Source organism: Vigna umbellata, chromosome 9, assembly GCF_029865625.1.
Source record: "Vigna umbellata cultivar VRB3 chromosome 9, Vumbellata_1.0, whole genome shotgun sequence".
NCBI classification, from domain to species: domain Eukaryota; kingdom Viridiplantae; phylum Streptophyta; class Magnoliopsida; order Fabales; family Fabaceae; genus Vigna; species Vigna umbellata.
In genome coordinates this window covers 50545778-50563232 of record NC_142173.1, presented here as the reverse complement: position 1 = coordinate 50563232, position 17455 = coordinate 50545778, and the positions used below count along the sequence as shown (strand labels likewise).

Below are 17455 nucleotides of genomic sequence, written 5' to 3'. Positions count from 1 at the left end.
AAATCTATATGTTCAGGTTAATATATTTTTTCTCTTAACATGCAAATCTAAGGGGCATCACACACAAATGTGATATACTCTGAAATGACTTGGAAGGGTAAGCCATAACAAACCTATTATGGTGGCTATTATGAAAAAAATCATATTTTGACAGAATGAGTTTCCGTGTTTTTTTTTTCAGAAGCTCAAGGCACCATAACAAATCACACCATTAAATGCACCCTAAGGACAAAAACAATGACTTGGATTGGTGGGACCAACCAGAAAGAAAAATTGACTCAAAAGTCACAAGTAAATGGAATAGGATAGTGGATATGGTAGGAGAAACGAAAAACCTTTGAGAACAAGTTTCAAACTGATGCCAAAATGTTAGTAAGTTTGCATCATCTAGAACTTCTAAGTTTGCATGACTATACTCAAATCTTGAAAAGGTTATACTTTGTGACCAAGTTCTCAGTAAAGGGGACCATAACTATAAACCACCAAAAGAAAAGCAAAAGTGGCCATATTTAATTAAACAATTTTCTGTCTATTTTTTGTTGTCAGAAGAGCAAGGAGTTCAAATGATTGGTCATGGAAAAAAGAAGTATCGAGAATAAAATAATAAAGCACAAAACATAGAGTTAACATTAGTTTATATATTAAAATTTTAATTGTAATATAAGTTAATTTTAACGTCTATTTTTTCTAATTTTAACTTCTTCATTATTTACCATATAAATCATGTAACGAAAAATAATATATACAAAATAAATTGTTCTTAAAGCAAGTAAAGTATTACAGTGAGCTGAAAATTTAAATTGTTTCCTGGTCATGAAATCCAGACATAATTTTTGTCTTTGGATTAATAAGATATTGTTGATTATTATTATATATAACCTCTAGAATGTTCGGTTTTCATTTGTTACATATCATATATTCGTCCACATGATAACCTAAGACTTAACAGCACAACATAAGTTCTTGTGCTTTTCCTTTTTGTAACTTGTCAGCTAAGGAGTAAAGTCAGTCAATGACTTTTTTGCATTATAAATTCATTGCCACAGCACAACACAACACAACACAACACAAAACAAACACTGAGCTTTGTTAGTAGCTGCTTCACCACCTTTGCTTCTCATCTTCCTATCTTTGTTACAATGGATGTTAAAGGATTCGGTTTTAGACCCACAGAAGAAGAACTTGTCGACTATTACCTCAGACACAGGTTGCTGGGTGATGATCCACAAGTCCACGTCATCCCCGACATCGACCTTTGTGAAGTGGAACCTTGGCACGTACCAAGTAATAATCTAAACCTTTAACACTTCATGCATCTTCATGCAACCATCACTTGTTCTTTATCTTTCTCTTATAATTTCTTCACTGATGTTTACTTTTTCTCTTGTTTGAAACAGTGTTATTCGGGGAATCAGATGTGCAATTTGATTTTCCAGAATGGTTTTTCTTCAGCCCTGTTGGTTTCAAGTATTCGAACAGTAAAAGGATTAACAGGACAACCAAGTGTGGCTTCTGGAAACCCACTGGAAAAGATCGTGAGATTAGGAGCTCCGACTCCAACATTCTCATTGCCACAAAAAAGACTCTCGTTTACTACAAAGGCAGCGTTTCACGTGCTGAGAAGTCCAACTGGGTTATTCATGAATACCATGCTGTTACCTTTCACGAAAGCCAGGTTGGTATGCGTTTTGGAGATTTTTAACACTGATATTGGAAATACTCTTTCTTGATTTTTCTTCACTGTTCTATAGCCTTTGACATATATCAATGGATATTTTTAGTTTTAGCATATAATCACGTCGTTTTAGCATTTCTTGATTCGTTTTGGCTTTTCATTTCTGCACATTGTATGAAATAACTTCTGATTTGCAGAGGACTTTCGTTTTGTGTCGCTTGATGAAGAAACCTGGGGGAACAACTGAAGGTGGAGGTGATGAAGGGGAGAGCAGTAGAATCATGATTTCTGGCTATGAGAATCAGTCAATAGCAAGAGGCATTCCTTCAGTAAGCTGAAACATTCTTTACGAACATATTAACACTCTGTCATGTGATAATGCCGAGAATTGATACTTGTGTGTATTTTCAGAGAACTACTTTTACTGGAATAGAAACGACCTTACAGCAAAACCAAACGTCTTTTCCAAACTCCTCATATCACGATGCCTATTCTAGAAATGAATCTAACATTGAGCATACTTCATATGAAGAAGAATTCCTGAATTCTATTTTTGTTCATGACGGTTATGTGAACAATGAACAAAATATAAATACCTTCGACAATACTTCCGTCCATGAAACAAACCAAGAGAAAAAGAAGAAAAAAAAGAAGAGCATATTTTCTTTCTTCTAATCATCACAGAGGAAGGTTTCAAAAGAATGCAGTATTCCATGTAGAGGTGAGAAAATCAAACAGATTCATTAGAAAAATGAAGATTACTTTCTTGACGAATGAGGCAGATGCTTCATTTGAACTGATTTTCACTGTAACATACTATTGATATACCATGCTTCACGTGATGTATTTTGTAGTCTCGGAAGATTTTCTCATTGTGAATCAGAAGAACCGGAAGCCATCAATCTTCTGATAACAATACTAAAGGTTCTTTCATCTATATGGAGACAACGTCATCAAGACAACGTAGTTTTAAGGGTTTTTATGTGTGTATTACCACGTTAGTTTGGAAGTATTATCAATTTCAGTACACGTAGTAGTGTATGTAAAGGGTCGATGGTGACTGTTCCATAGTTCCTTTTCTTGTATTATCATGTTATTTATTTTGAATTGAGATGAAGTTTCTTATTTGTAGTCATGGTTATCAACCTCTCGAGTTAACTCGTAAACTCGCATGGATACGACTTCCGAGTTAACTCGAAAGTAAACTTTTTTTTTATGTAAATTCATTAAAATTGACTGTGAAATTGGTTGAATGATGTAAAATCACGAGTTTGTAAAGATTCTGCGAGCTTGAAAGAGAAAAAATTAAGAAAAAACGAGGCTGTTTGGGGTTTAGGGTTTCATGACCTGATTGTCACTATCTCTCGCGTCCCTCTTTCTCTCTATGGTCATCGCCTCTCCTCACCTCCATAATGATCAAAATTAATGACAATAATCCAAGTATTTATATTTTACAATATTTATTTTTATGAATAATGTAACTTTTTATTTATTTAAAGTTATATAATTTTGTAGAATTATTTAAATTAGGATATTACTTTTATAATATTTTTTTTATCTGAAGTAAACTTTTACGAGTAGAATTTACTCTATTCTCGCTAATTTATGTAAATTCTGGAGATAACTAGCTAATCTAGTTGGTGGTTCTTATAAGCAGTGTTCACTCATATTGAAACATATCTTAATAAGCCTATGTCATCAGTAATGAAAATGTTTTTGTTGCTGTTCAAAAACATGCTGGTATGTATGTCAGGTCAGATGTTCAATATGCAGTCAATAATTGTTTTCCTATCCAATAAAGATTTTTAAGCAAATCGTCACAAAAAAATATTAAAAAATGAAGGCTACCTGGAATTTTATTGAAAAGATAATGCATGTCCAAGTTTCAGCAATGCTAACTTTAACCAATCTCTTTCTGGAATGTTCATATGAAAATTCATTTACGGGGATACTGAAAAAACGTGGATGTGAAAAGAAAAATTGAGGTGATAAAAGAATCGTTGGAGTTCACTGTCTGTTCTTGGAAGTTAGCACATGACTAAAATCTTAAAAAGTATATCCACCATTGGAGTCATGTTCTTGATTGGTAGTGATGAGTATAACTAACCTCCAAAATAAAGCAAGTGATCCAAGCAAATTCACTAACCAATAGTTTTGAAAGAACATTGAAATGGTGGGCCACGGAAGAAACTTGGATACCAAGGCTCAAATAACTTTAAAAGGCATTGGTCCTTCTCATAGACACTCATAACAGATTATATCCTATCGAATGAGAAAATTTGTTAAATATATTTTTGTACATTTCGTAGAAAGTGCTGAGTTAGGAAAAAGAGTCTCATTCTCACGCGGTATTAGTACAATACAGTCACTTCATTTTTACTGTATCTATCTGTTACTTAAAAATTTTGATTTTAGAATCACGATAACATTTCATATATTTAGACTTTATATGTTGAATTTTCTTATAAAATAACCTGCCAATAAGATCACTTAGATGCAATATATTTGAACTATAAGTGCGTGATCTAAAGTTTTAATTTATAGAATAATTTTACGAACTTTTTATAAAGTTTGCAAGATTGCCTCATATTCCGAATCTTGAAATAAGAGCTTTGTATTATTATAATGTAATTTCCAAAGACAACTTCTTAACTAAGGAGTCATGTCAAGTCAATGAATGTGCAATTATAAATTCATTTCACCACACAAACACTGAAAACACTAAGTAGCGTTCTTCATTCAGTCCCCTGTTTCGTCATCCACCCTTTTTTCTTCATTCAACACTGAAGAGATGTGTTTACAAAAACCAATGGAGATTGTAGGATACGGTTTTCGTCCCACCGATGAAGAACTTGTCCACTTTTACCTCAAACACAAGTTGCTAGATGATGATCCCCGTGTCCATGTCATGACTGATATAGATCTTTGCGATGTGGAACCTTGGGACGTACCAGGTAATAATCCAAAGCCAAACTCTACATGAATCTTCGTGAAATCAACGTTGCCCTTTGTCTTGTTCTGATCTTTACTTCAATTTTTATTGTTTTAAATAGAGATGTTAGCAAAATCAGTAATACCATTCAAAAACTCAGAATGGTTTTTCTTCCGTCGTGTTCAGTTCAAATCCTCAAATAGTGAAAGGTTTAACAGGACAACCAAGAGTGGGTTCTGGAAACCCACGGGAAAACCCCGTGATGTTAGAACAGGGGACACCAACACTGTCATTGGGACTAAGAAGACTCTTGTTTTCCACAGTGGTCGTGCTTCCAAAGGTGTCAATTCCAACTGGGTTATTCACGAATATCATGCTCTTAACTCTCTCCAAAGCCAGGTTTGTATTTCATTTTTTGAGAAACTTGTAACTAAATTACAGTGTGTGGAAGGAGTGTAAACTAGTCGAACCAAGATGAGTATTTGAAGCCTGGGTTTAACTTTTGAAAAACTTTATAAATTTTAAAATATCCCATGTAATTTTGTGCTTTAATCTTGACTATTGGTAATAATTAGTTTCTCGACAAAGCTTATGGAGAACCTCTCATGTTACTTACTGGATGTGTTTAATTGAGTCTTTCTATCTAAGAACACTCAAAATTCATCACTAATTCTCATCGAAGACCGTCAATTTCTTCTGCATGTTTGCCTAATTTGTGTTGACCTTTTACTTTTGTGAATTGGGCCAAATGAATGCTTACCATACTCCAATTTTTTCAGAATGCTTTTGTGTTATGCCGCTTGAAAAAGAAACATGGGAAAACGACCGAAGGAGGAACTGCTGCACTGATATGTGATGAAGAGGAATCCAGTAGAAGCGTGGTTTCTGACAATGAAAATCAGGCAATAGCAGAAGGAGTTCCATCTGTAAGCTGAAGCATCTTTCATGAACATATATACACTGTGACATGCGAACATGCCGAGAATTTATGCTTCTTTCTGTCATTTCATATATATATTTACATATTTTTTCAGGGAGATACTTTTAGCAGAATGGAAACAATCTGTCAGTTAACATATCAGGCAGAAAACAATATCTCCCCAGCAGAACAGTCTCTAATTGATATTGAGCAGGATGAAGCATCTTTCCCAAACCCATCTAACGATGCCTATTTTAGAAAGGAAAACAACAATAGGCATATCCCATATGCACAGACTCCATTTGAAGCTATGCATACTTCTTTAGGATCTACCCAAAATCCATTTGAAGTTGGATCTATATTAACTCTTTTTGAAACTACCCAACCTTCATTTGAAACTACAAATGCTCCTTTTGAAACTATGGAGACTCCTTTTGATACTATGGAGACTCCTTTGGGAGCTATGTATACTTCATTTGAAACTACGCAGACTTCTTTAGGATATATGTTAACTCCTTTCGAAACTACACAACCTTCATTTGAAAGTATAAAGACTCCTTTTGAAACTATGGAGATTCCTTCTGATACTATGGAGACTCTTTCAGGAACTATGCAGTTTCCTTTGGGAGCTATGCAGAGTCCTTTAGGAGCTATGTATACTTCATCTGAAACTACGCAGACTTCTTTAGGATTTATGTTAACTCCTTTAGAAACTACACTACTTTCATTTGAAACTATAAAGACTCCTTTTGAAACTATGGAGACTCCATTTGATACTTTGGAGACTCTTTCAGGAACTATGCAGTCTCCTTTGGGAACTATGCAGTCTCCTTTGGGAGCTATGCAAACTCCTTTAGGAGCTATGCATACTTCCTTTGAAACTACGCAGACTTCTTTAGGATCTATAACACCTTTCGAAACTACACATCCTTCATTTGAAACTACAAATACTCCTTTTGAAACTATGGAGACTCCTTTTGATACTAGGGAGACTCCTTTGGGAGCTATGTATACTTCATTTGAAACTACACAAACTTCTTTAGGATCTATTTTAACTCCTTTTGAAACTACACAAACTTCATTTGAAACTTCGAAGTCTTTGGAAACTCCTTTTGAAACTATTGAGACTCCTTTAGGAGCTATGTATACTCCACCTGAAATGATTCATCCTCCATCTGAAACTACGCAGAATCCTTTAGGATCTATGCAGACTTCATTAGGATCTACGCATATTCCTTTAGGATCTATGCAGATTCCTTTAGCATCTAGGAAGATTCCTTTTGAAAGTAGGAAAATTCCATTTCAAAATACACATACTCCATCGCAGACTCCTTTTGAGTTCCCTAAATCATTGAAAAGGGCATATTGTGAAAGCACTTGCATAAATCCAGAAGTCGTCCTGAAACTGGTAAATATTTATTTTGCAAAGTCCAAATAATACTGAGGAGTGTGCCTCCTTTCATTTCTGAACTTTCATTTTGATTTACTAAATTAAAATTTCAGAGTGCATTATTATGATTTGAATTTTGTTAGATTTTTCACAATGTATCGGGATTTTCTCGAGTAGATACAACATAATTTTAACGTAAAATGTCTTTTTGAGTTGACTTTGATGCGTTCTTGTGATTCATGAGTCATTGACGGGCTATTATTGAGAACTACACTTTTTCTTGAGTTTGTGATATCACTAGTGCAGAAACGGCTTTTTACGTCCGATATTTTGGCCTTTTAACGTCCGGCGTACGCCGGACGTCTATGCGGTAGACGTCCCTCAGACGTCCGTCGTGCCAGGACGGACGTCTATATGAACGTCCGCTGCCTGAGGACGGACGTCTATATGAACGTCCGCTCTGCCTGAGGACGGACGTTTATATAAACGTCTGCTGCATCAGGACGGACGTTTATATGAACGTCCGTTCCTGAGGACGGACGTTTATTATAAACGTCCGCTGCCTCAGGACGGACGTTTATAATAAACGTCCGCTGCCTAACCACGGACGTTTATAATAAACGTCCGCTGTCTGAGGACGGACGTCCATATAAACGTCCGCTGCTGTCTGAGGACGGACGTCTACCTTGCTGAGTTCTTTTGGTGTAGGGCTGGGGTGGGACGTCCGTATGTGCACAGACGGACGTCTATAGACGTCCGACTGTACACTAACGGACGTCTAGTGGGCGTTTTTTTTTAAAAATTTGTTTGTTTTTTCAATAGAACCACACCTGAAAAACAGAAAAATGTCCCAGAACAATTCTCCAATAACATAAATATGCGTTTTATATAAACAAATTTCTACTTAATGTTCAATCCACTACCAAACTATTAACATAAAAATAAAACTAAAACCAAACAATGTTCAATCAAGAAGAAATATAACTATTCCTAACTCCATCTTTGTAGAAGATAAGCGGTCCACTCCTGCCTTATCTGGTTAATTGTGTCCTCTGTAATAGGCGATGTAGTCTTGAAGTGCTGCAAAATTCAAGAAAGATTCATTATTGTTTCATATATAGTTGAAGATGATTTTGATTTGTAATGTATTGAAGGTATACATCATTACCTCATTCCAGTCATCTGTAATGACAGCTCGAATGATGGTCTTAATCCAACACATCACATAGAAGCTACATTCCCATGAATCTACTTGCTGGTTACACTAAAATAACAAACTAAATAGTTAAAAATTTAGATCATTCAATAACATAAATGAATTAGAAACTATAAATGACTTACAACCTTTGGATACAAAATTTGAACCAATTGACCACGAGATTTACCAATAACTCTGTACAGATTGAAAACACAAAGTATAATTAATATGACTATTTTATCATAAAAGTTGAAGGTTAACATCAAATTGAAGTCATTTTTTGGAGAAACACTTACCCTTGAAGCATGGTTCTCAACTCAGTTTTCATCCTCCTGTGCAACGAACAAAACCATATAATTTTACAGGTTTTGGGAATGATGACCATCAGCTGCCAGTGAGACCTATCACGAAGGACAAATAGTTATTCAACTAATTAAGGAAACTATAATAATAAACTGACCACATATAAAAACACGTACCCGTCAATGTATGGCACAAGGTATACGTCTCTTTTGGACTCATCCATCCATGTTTGCAAATAATGTTGTCTGTTTTGAAGTGTGTTACCAGACGGTTGAATGGTCTGAGGTTCAACAAATCCGTACATGGAAGACCGACCTTGGTCTACAACGATTGTGTCCATGTACCTAAAACAACAAAGTTAAGTCGTTAGAAACTATATAAGAATGTAAATAAAAGTAATATCAAAGACCAAATTGACTAACTTACATGCACCACAGCTGAATGATGGAAATATTCAACATCCTGTCTCCCTCAATCACCTCCAATGCATCAGAAAATGTGACATAAACTGGCACATGTGAGGGAAGACCAAATACCCTCAAATCCCAGTATAGTTCTAATGATGCTTTCTTCAATCTGGGTAATTTTGTCACTAACTTTGATATAGGATCATCCTCTGCTTCAGCCATGTCATCATCTTCATGTATGACTGTATCATGAATTGGCTGCTTCTGAGGACGTGTGAACTGAAGATAAGAATTTACGTCAAAGCTTTATAAACAATTATATGAAACAATTAACATAGATACTAAGGAAAAAGACATTATACCTGTGGAGTCGCGATGTGGGACATGATCAATGCTCTAGGCCAGGCAATAAATGTTCCTATGGCCTCCCCCACAAAGTTAATTTCTGGAGTGGGTACAGGCACCTGAGCCTGGGGATCCCGAACCTCGTCAATGGTCACACGCACGTGCTGGGGTAATATGGCAACACCATGAATGGTCTCCCCTCCCTCAAGCACTCGTCCGACAGCCACAATGCGTGGGGGATCCCCATCAACCAACAGCTCATATTGACCGCTATACTCATTGGGTTCTACAGCAGAGCATGATCCTCTAGTGCTGACACGAGGTGCTGTGGGAGTTTCATCGGCCCCCATGTGGCCTTGCGTCATGGAATGCAGCTTTTCTTCAAGCGCTCTTTGTATTTGTTTTTGTTCTTGTAGCTGATCCATGAATCGTTGCTCCATTGATCTCATGCTTTGGTTGAGTCTTTCCTCCCACTGAAGATCCAGCTGCCTCAGTGTCTCCTGACTCATTGATTGGGGGGTTTTCTGTGTAGGGCCAAAATAGTCACGAAGACCAATCGCCCCTGGAACTCCACGTACACGTCCTGGGTGCTCGGGCCTTCCAATGGCCGTTGTCAGAATGTCGTCCCTACCTTGGCCAGCAAATGTGCCCTGAGTCTGCTGCTCAACCAACTCATCCTGCACATAAAAAAACCAAGTTACTTAGAAGACATGCTGTGATAGATACACAATCAAATAACTGCTTAAATTTGAACTTACAATTCTCTGTGAGATCAAGGCAGCTGAGGAAGATGTCATGTTCCCATCAGATTTAGTCCGAGCAGCCTTCCACAGCTCGTACCTAGCAGGTGCAGGTGCTAGGTCAGGCGACTCAAGTCCCAAGGCATCGGCTCTAGACTTTCTCAGTTTCTTCTCGAGTTTTGCATATCCACCTCGTGATAACAAGTGGGGTGTGTCGTTTAGCCTTTGTCTTTCTTGGGCGGCTAACCTTTTATCCTGTGAAACCATGTATATAAGTAAGTCTAAAATCATAAAAACTCAATGAAAGATGATCTTAAGAAACATACCTTCCATTCTTCAGACTCTCTAGATGCACGAAACTGCATCCAATCCTCCTCTGTGAAGGTATAATGCTGAGATGGATTTTCATGTTGTCTATCTCCAAAGACATATAGTCGTGTCAGCCTTGTCTTGAAATCCCTAAATCTTATCGCTATATGCGATAACACTTTCCTTCTGATTTGCAATGTGTTTGGAATATCAAAATGTTGCTGTTTAAAACAAAAAACTTGTTACCAAGAGAAAAGTTAACAGATAAGTATATCACAAATTGCATGAAGTCTAAACATACCTGAACATCTTGCCATAAGAGGTTCTTGTCGACCTCTGGGACGTCATCCCAACATGCATGAAGGATAGAGACATGACTTTTTGCTAACTTGCCCAGATAACTCCTAAACCTATCAGCATTTGGCCCTGATGGATGACCTGATCTGGGGTCAATGTCAACATGCCTCCTCTGACCATCCACGCGTCCGGATGTCACATCTGCCACTCGGGTGACGCCTCGTCCACGTCTGCTCTTTCCCGATCCTGAGTCTGAGGCCGACATACCTGAAAAATTAGACAACGTTAGTAATAATTCAATTATGATGAACATACATATAAAGTCAATAAAAGTGAAAATATTAACCTATTAATTAATTGTTTTTTCCCAAATGCCTTCGTTGTGATCACTACGAATTGCTTGCATTACATCGGCAACGTCATCAACTGGGTCTTCAGTGGGTCTACATGCAACAGATGTTGTCTCAAGTATATCAAGAGAATCGTCATCATCATGTCCATGCATGTTTCTACCTTCTAAAACCACTGACCATTTGTTATTCGATGGATCACTTACGTAGAATATTTGTCTTGCTTGACTAGCCATGATAAATGGTTCATCAGTGTAATTCATCTTGTTCAAGTCTACCAATGTGAAACCAAGGTCATCCATCATGACACCAGAATTTATATCAACCCATTTACACTTGAAAACTGGTACTCTAAAAGTAACGTAATCAACTTCCCATATTTCTTGTATTATTCCAAAATAACTGATGGATGCTGTGATTGGATTTTTGTCTTTAGAACTAGCAAAGTGCACAGACTCAGCTTGTAGTGTGACGCCACTATTTTGAACTCTGCTTTTGTCATCTTCTACCTTTGTCTGAAAAGAAATATTGTTTATATAGTACCCACCATATGTAATGACCTCTGTGTTCGGTCCACGAGATAACCTCAATAAAGTTTCAGAAACATGTGGAGTCGCATACACCTTTTTCTTAAACCATCCCAAGAAGGTTTTCACATGTTCATTAAGATGCCATTTTTCACTCATTTTTGGGTTTGCTGCCTTTATTTCATTAACGTGGTCAGAAATGTAAGGAATCACATCAACAGTGTTGTTTAAGACGTACAAATGAGCTTGGTCAATTTCTTTTCTGCTAACACTTTGAATTGTCACACCTCGAACACCCTTACCTTCACATTTTCCTTCGTTTTTGCTCTTGGGAAGACCGACGGGTTCACAAGATGGCATATAACTTGAACAAAATTCAATGGCTTCTTCTGCAACGTATCGCTCTATGATTGAAGCTTCTGGTCTATACTGATTCTTGACATATCCCTTTAAGATCTTCATGTATCTTTCAACTGGGTACATCCACCTTAAGAAGACCGGCCCACATATTCGAATTTCTCTGACTAGATGAACAATCAAATGTACCATGATGTCAAAAAAGGAAGGTGGAAAATACATCTCCAATTGACATAGTAGTCTTATTCCCTCATTTTCCAATTCATCTAAACCTCGAGGGTCAACAACTTTCTTGCAAATGGCATTAAAGAAAAAACTCAGACGTGTCAGAATACCCCTAACAGAAGGAGGTAATATGCCTCGAATAAGAACCGGTAACAATTGTTGCATCAATACATGACAATCGTGAGACTTTAAACCAACTAGCTTTAAGTCTTGCATAGACACAAGGTTACTAATATTTGAAGAATAACCTTGCGGAACCTTCACACTTCTTAAACAGTTACAAAAACTTTGTTTTTCTTTTTTGGAAAGTGTGTGACAGGCTGGGGGCAGATAGGTGCGTCTTCCTATTATCTGTGGATGTAACTCAGATCGGATTCCCATGTCAGCCAAATCTTGTCTTGCCTTTATTCCGTCTTTGCTCTTCCCTTTGACGTTTAATAAAGTTCCGATGACACTGTCACAAACATTTTTTTCAACGTGCATCACATCAATACAATGTCTAACATCAAGTTCACACCAATATGGAAGCTTAAAAAATATCGATCGTTTCTTCCAAATGTTCTTTGCGAGGTACTTTTATGATGTTTTCCAAACACAATGTCAATGTTTTTGACTTCGTTGTACACCTCTTGACCATTCCGGGGTCTGCACACAACCTCATCCTCAGCACTTCCATTAAATGCTTTTTTCAATCTACGATAAGGATGATTACGAGGAAGAAATTTTCGATGTCTTGTATATACTGTCTTCTGACCATGCTTCAACTGAAGGTAACTAGTGTTTTCTTCACATATGGGACATGCAAAATGACCTTTAACACTATAACCGCTCAAGTTTCCATATGCTGGGAAATCATTTATAGTGCAAAACAACATTGCACGCAAACGGAACTGTTCCTGAACATGTGAATCAAACACGTCGATGCCTTCTTCCCACAACAATTTCAAATCATCAATTAAAGGTGCTAAGTAAACATCAATGTCATTTCCAGGTTGTCTAGGACCCGATATCATCATGGTCAACATCACATATTTTCTCTTCATGCACAACGAAGGAGAAAGATTGTAAATCATCAACATAACTGGCCACGAACTGTGTTTGCTACTTAAGTTTCCATAAGGATTCATACCATCAGTTGCAAGTGCAAGCCTTAAGTTTCTTGGATCTGCACCAAATTCAGGGAATTTGTCATCAATATTTTTCCATTGTGGAGAATCAGCAGGGTGTCGAAGAAGATTATCGCACTTTCTTTCGTCAGAGTGCCATTTAAGGTTCTTTGCATCTTCTTTAACAGAGAACATACGTTTGAACCTAGGTATTATAGGCAAATACCACATCACCTTAGCAGGTGCACCATCATTACCTTCATTACCAGTGACTCTGTCAGATTTCTTTTTAAAACGGGATAAACCACATGTTGGACAATAGTTTAACGAAGCAAACTCCTTTGTGTACAAAACACAATCATTAGGACAAGCATGTATCTTTTGATATTCAAGACCCATTGGACATAAAATTTTTTTGGCCTCGTAATTACGAATAGGTAGAGTATTATTTTCTGGAAGCATCTCCTTCAACAACTCCAACAACTCGGTGAAACTTTTATCGGTCCATCCATTCCTTGCTTTTAAACTAAACAACTTTAAAGTTGAAGACAAGCGTGTAAAGTTTGAGCATCCTGGGAACAACGGTTGCTCTGAATCATTAATAAGAGTATCATACAAATTAGCCCTTCCAAAATTATCTTCACCGACATCACGTATCATGTCCTCTAAATGGTCACTCATCCATTCTTCCACATAATTTGTTCCTCGTGACGTGGTAGGCTGCTCAAGTACTTCTCCATGCCAAGTCCAAACGGTATAAGTCCTCATTATGCCGTACATGAATAGATGGTCACGCACATTGCCTAAGTCTTGGCGTATTTGATTAAGACAACGCACACAAGGACAAAAATATGTCCCGTTGACAGACTTAGCATTTTGTTCAACGTATTGCAAGAACTGCGAAACACCCTTGTCATATTCTTCACTCATGCGACGTTCGTTCATCCATCTTCGATCCATACTATGTTCGTAAAATCATCAGTTCAAGTGTTTTAACTCTCACAAGGTTAGGCCCTACCCATTCAAAAAAATTAATTTTCATAATTTGCTCAGCCACGTGCATTGAAGTCTACGTCATAAAATTGATACAATTTCGGCAGCATTTCGCATTGGTCTCCAAAATACACGAAATGAGAGTAGTCAACGATGACCACAATCAAATATGCATCCGGAGAACAACACAAGTACTGAACCGAAATTTCATCAATCTTATCCTTAAACTCCAATTGACATGGTATTGCAAATTATGAAAATTAATTTTCTCAAACTGTCCAATCGGACAATTCAAAATTTAACACAAACGATTAAAACATTAATCGTTTGTCTTAAATTTCAAACGGGAACTAAGTGGCACTCAATGTATGACAATAACTAATACACATTTTACACAATAACACATACATGCATACACAAAATTTAACAGTAAAAAACGTCCATACACTAATACACATTTCTTAATCGTTTAACACAATAACATAACTAATACACATTTTACAGTCAAAAACGTCCATACCACATACATGCATACACAAAATTTTCAACCAACAAGCTAACCTGAAAAGTAGATTCCAAATGAGAAGGAGGGAAGTGGAGGAGTATACGGCCCAACACGCAGTCCAAAAAGACTCAAGGAAGCCGCCCAAGAACACGCAAGAGTCTGCAAAAAACGGACCCAAAACCATTTTTAATCGGTTCAAATCAAAGACATGTCATCACAGAGCAATGTAATCGGATTAAATGTAATTTTAAACGGTCCAAAAGTGAGAAAACCAACCTGGAAATGTCAACGGCGCAGCAGCAGCAACTCGCGTTCGCGGGGAAGAAGACGAACAGTGAATGGTCACGGTTCGCGCTTTCCATTTTAATGAACATAGACGTCCGGGCCACGTGGGCACGGACGTCTATAATATTATAGACGTCCGTCCCGCCACTAATAGGACGTTGTAATGAATTTAAAATTGAATTTCGCGGGGCTTTAAACGTCCGTTAACATGGCTCGGACGTCTATAATGTTATCAACGTCCGTCCCAAGACGGACGTCTAAAATTCTGATGAAAACCTAAACGATTCAATTACCCATGTCAGTGCACTGAACGTCCGTCCTGAGGGGCACGGACGTCTATAATATTATAGACGTCCGCGCCCCAGAGGACGGACGTTCAGAGGAGATAAAGTAATTATTACCCCACCCACTCGTCAGTGCACTGAACGTCCGTCCTGAGGGGCACGGACGTCTATAATATTATAGACGTCTGCGCCCCCTCAGGACGGACGTTCAGCGGACTTAAGTAATTATTACCCAACCCACTCTGTCAGTGCACTGAACGTCCGTCCTGAGGGGGCACGGACGTCTATAATATTATAGACGTCCGTGCCCCTCAGGACGGACGTTCAGTGCACTGACGAGTGGGTGGGGTAATAATTACTTTATCTCCTCTGAACGTCCGTCCTCTGGGGCGCGGACGTCTATAATATTATAGACGTCCGTGCCCCTCAGGACGGACGTTCAGTGCACTTAAATCAATTAGTACCCCAGCAGCTCTGTCAGTCCTCTGAACGTCCGTTCTGAGGACGGACGTTCGGGCTCTCCCAGGACGGACGTTCCAGGACTGAAGCCAATATTATAAACGTCCAGCTCGACCCAGGACGGACGTTCAGAGGATGACCCTGTCAGTCCTCTGAACGTCCGTTCTGAGGACGGACGTTCGGGCTCTCCCAGGACGGACGTTCGAGGTTAATGAACGTATTCACCACGCGCACGGACGTCCGCTCACCTCAGGACGGACGTTCCAGGACTGAAGCCAATATTATAAACGTCCAGCTCGACCCAGGACGGACGTTCAGAGGATGACCCTGTCAGGACGGACGTCCGCTCACCTCAGGACGGACGTTCAGAGATTGAAAACGTTAGCCTATAAAACGTCCGTGCCCCTGGGACGGACGTCTATAATACTATAAACGTCCAGCGCGACCCACGACGGACGTTCAAGGATTGACAAGGCAGCCTTTAAAACGTCCGTCCGCTTGTGACCGACGTCTATAATGTTATAAACGTCCGGTTCAACCACGGACGGACGTCTAGAGGTCCACTTATTTACTATAATGCCACCGGTCACATATATACGTTGGGGATTCGTGGGACGGACGTTTATTGGGTGACGTGAAAAGCCGTTTCTGCACTAGTGTATTGTTATATTCTTTTGAGCACTTTTATCAACGAATTTATCTATTTATTTTCTTTTGAAATCATTGCAGGACGCTTGTATTGATGATAGTTCAACTATGTGTACTAAATATCTTAATTCAGATGAATACCATTCATCAAAAATGTTTAAAACATCATATGATGTTGTAAATGGTGACACACATCTTCTATTTTCGAACCAAGAAGCAAGTCAGAAACAAGAAAGTATATTTCAAGACAATTTACGGGGAATGGAGACATCCTCATGTGACTCTACAGTATATAATCCTGAAGAGATCAATTGGAATGAAATATCTAGTTTTCCTTGCACTTAAAGGTCATGGGAAGATCAGTATCATCTAAGACCGAACAACTTCATATGGTCCGAACTAAGAATTTCGTACCATTATTGGATTAGTGGATAAGAGTATATGTTATTAAAAATAACTTGCTCTGAAATAGCCAATTTACTAGAAATTGCATAATGACAATTATGCATTATAATTCAAAAGTATGTATAATCGGAAATGTATTAGAAAGTATTATAAACGATGAAATCGTGTGTATTTAAGATAGTAGATTGTGTACTAGGATGTTTGTACGGTTATTTGTAGTTTCTTGACAGAGTACTTTTTTGTAGTGAACTTTTTTCTCTAGGATACAAAGTGTATTTATCCATTGAATGCACTACCATATATATAAGTCTTTGTCCCCTTGTAATCTTCACTTTTTGAATTGAACGAGAATTGATAACCCAAATTTTTTGGTAGTGTATTTATTCTTTGAAAGTCATCATAAATGAGAGTATTCCTTCTAGGTTCGCCACCAAAGAACCTTCCTTCAAAGTGAGAGCCATTAGTGTCGAGTTTCTCATAAGAAAGTTGGGAAAAGTTCAAGTTTCTTTTATTCTTCTATTGTCTTGGAGAGCTTGGAGGATGTTCCATCATCTTGATGCTATGTTGTCAGGTTGAAGTACTAAAGAAAGGTTTGTATGTTCATGATGAAATTATAACACTTATTCATGATACACAATCATAATGGATGTTTATTACAACTCGTCAACGTCGAGAAGGTCAAAGAGGAAAAGAAATTATGAAGAAACACATAATGATATTTTTACCATTATTTATGAAGTGAATATAAATCTATTATTTTTAACAATCGAAATTGGGTGTCTTTAGTAAACTAAGA

General features: G+C 37.8%; 3 protein-coding genes across 5 annotated transcripts; 2 read left to right on the top strand and 1 right to left on the bottom strand.

Moving 5' to 3' along the window:
* The first annotated feature begins 1054 nt into the window (after positions 1–1054).
* LOC148193807 (protein NTM1-like 9) lies at positions 1055–2806 on the top strand. Of its 2 annotated transcripts, XM_088098592.1 has the most exons (5): positions 1055–1284; positions 1398–1675; positions 1873–2004; positions 2087–2396; positions 2530–2806. In XM_088098592.1, exons 1-4 carry the CDS (start codon positions 1140–1142, stop codon positions 2348–2350), a joined length of 819 nt encoding a protein of 272 aa, XP_087954718.1. In that variant the 5' UTR covers positions 1055–1139; the 3' UTR covers positions 2351–2396; positions 2530–2806. The 2 variants fall into 2 exon arrangements, with proteins under 2 accessions (XP_087954718.1, XP_087954717.1); XM_088098591.1 differs by having other exon boundaries at positions 2087–2806.
* Positions 2807–3975: 1169 nt separating this feature from the next.
* Positions 3976–16990, top strand: LOC148193805 (uncharacterized). Of its 2 annotated transcripts, none has more exons than XM_088098589.1 (5): positions 3976–4629; positions 4729–5006; positions 5387–5533; positions 5642–6934; positions 16336–16990. In XM_088098589.1, exons 1-5 carry the CDS (start codon positions 4467–4469, stop codon positions 16597–16599), a joined length of 2145 nt encoding a protein of 714 aa, XP_087954715.1. In that variant the 5' UTR covers positions 3976–4466; the 3' UTR covers positions 16600–16990. The 2 variants fall into 2 exon arrangements, with proteins under 2 accessions (XP_087954715.1, XP_087954716.1); XM_088098590.1 differs by having other exon boundaries at positions 4465–4629; positions 4794–5006.
* LOC148193806 (uncharacterized) lies at positions 10382–14725 on the bottom strand. Its single transcript, XM_088098542.1, has 2 exons — positions 12569–14725; positions 10382–10439 (listed from the first exon to the last, which is right to left on the bottom strand). Exons 1-2 carry the CDS (start codon positions 14038–14040, stop codon positions 10382–10384), a joined length of 1530 nt encoding a protein of 509 aa, XP_087954668.1. The 5' UTR covers positions 14041–14725.
* Positions 16991–17455: the final 465 nt, after the last annotated feature.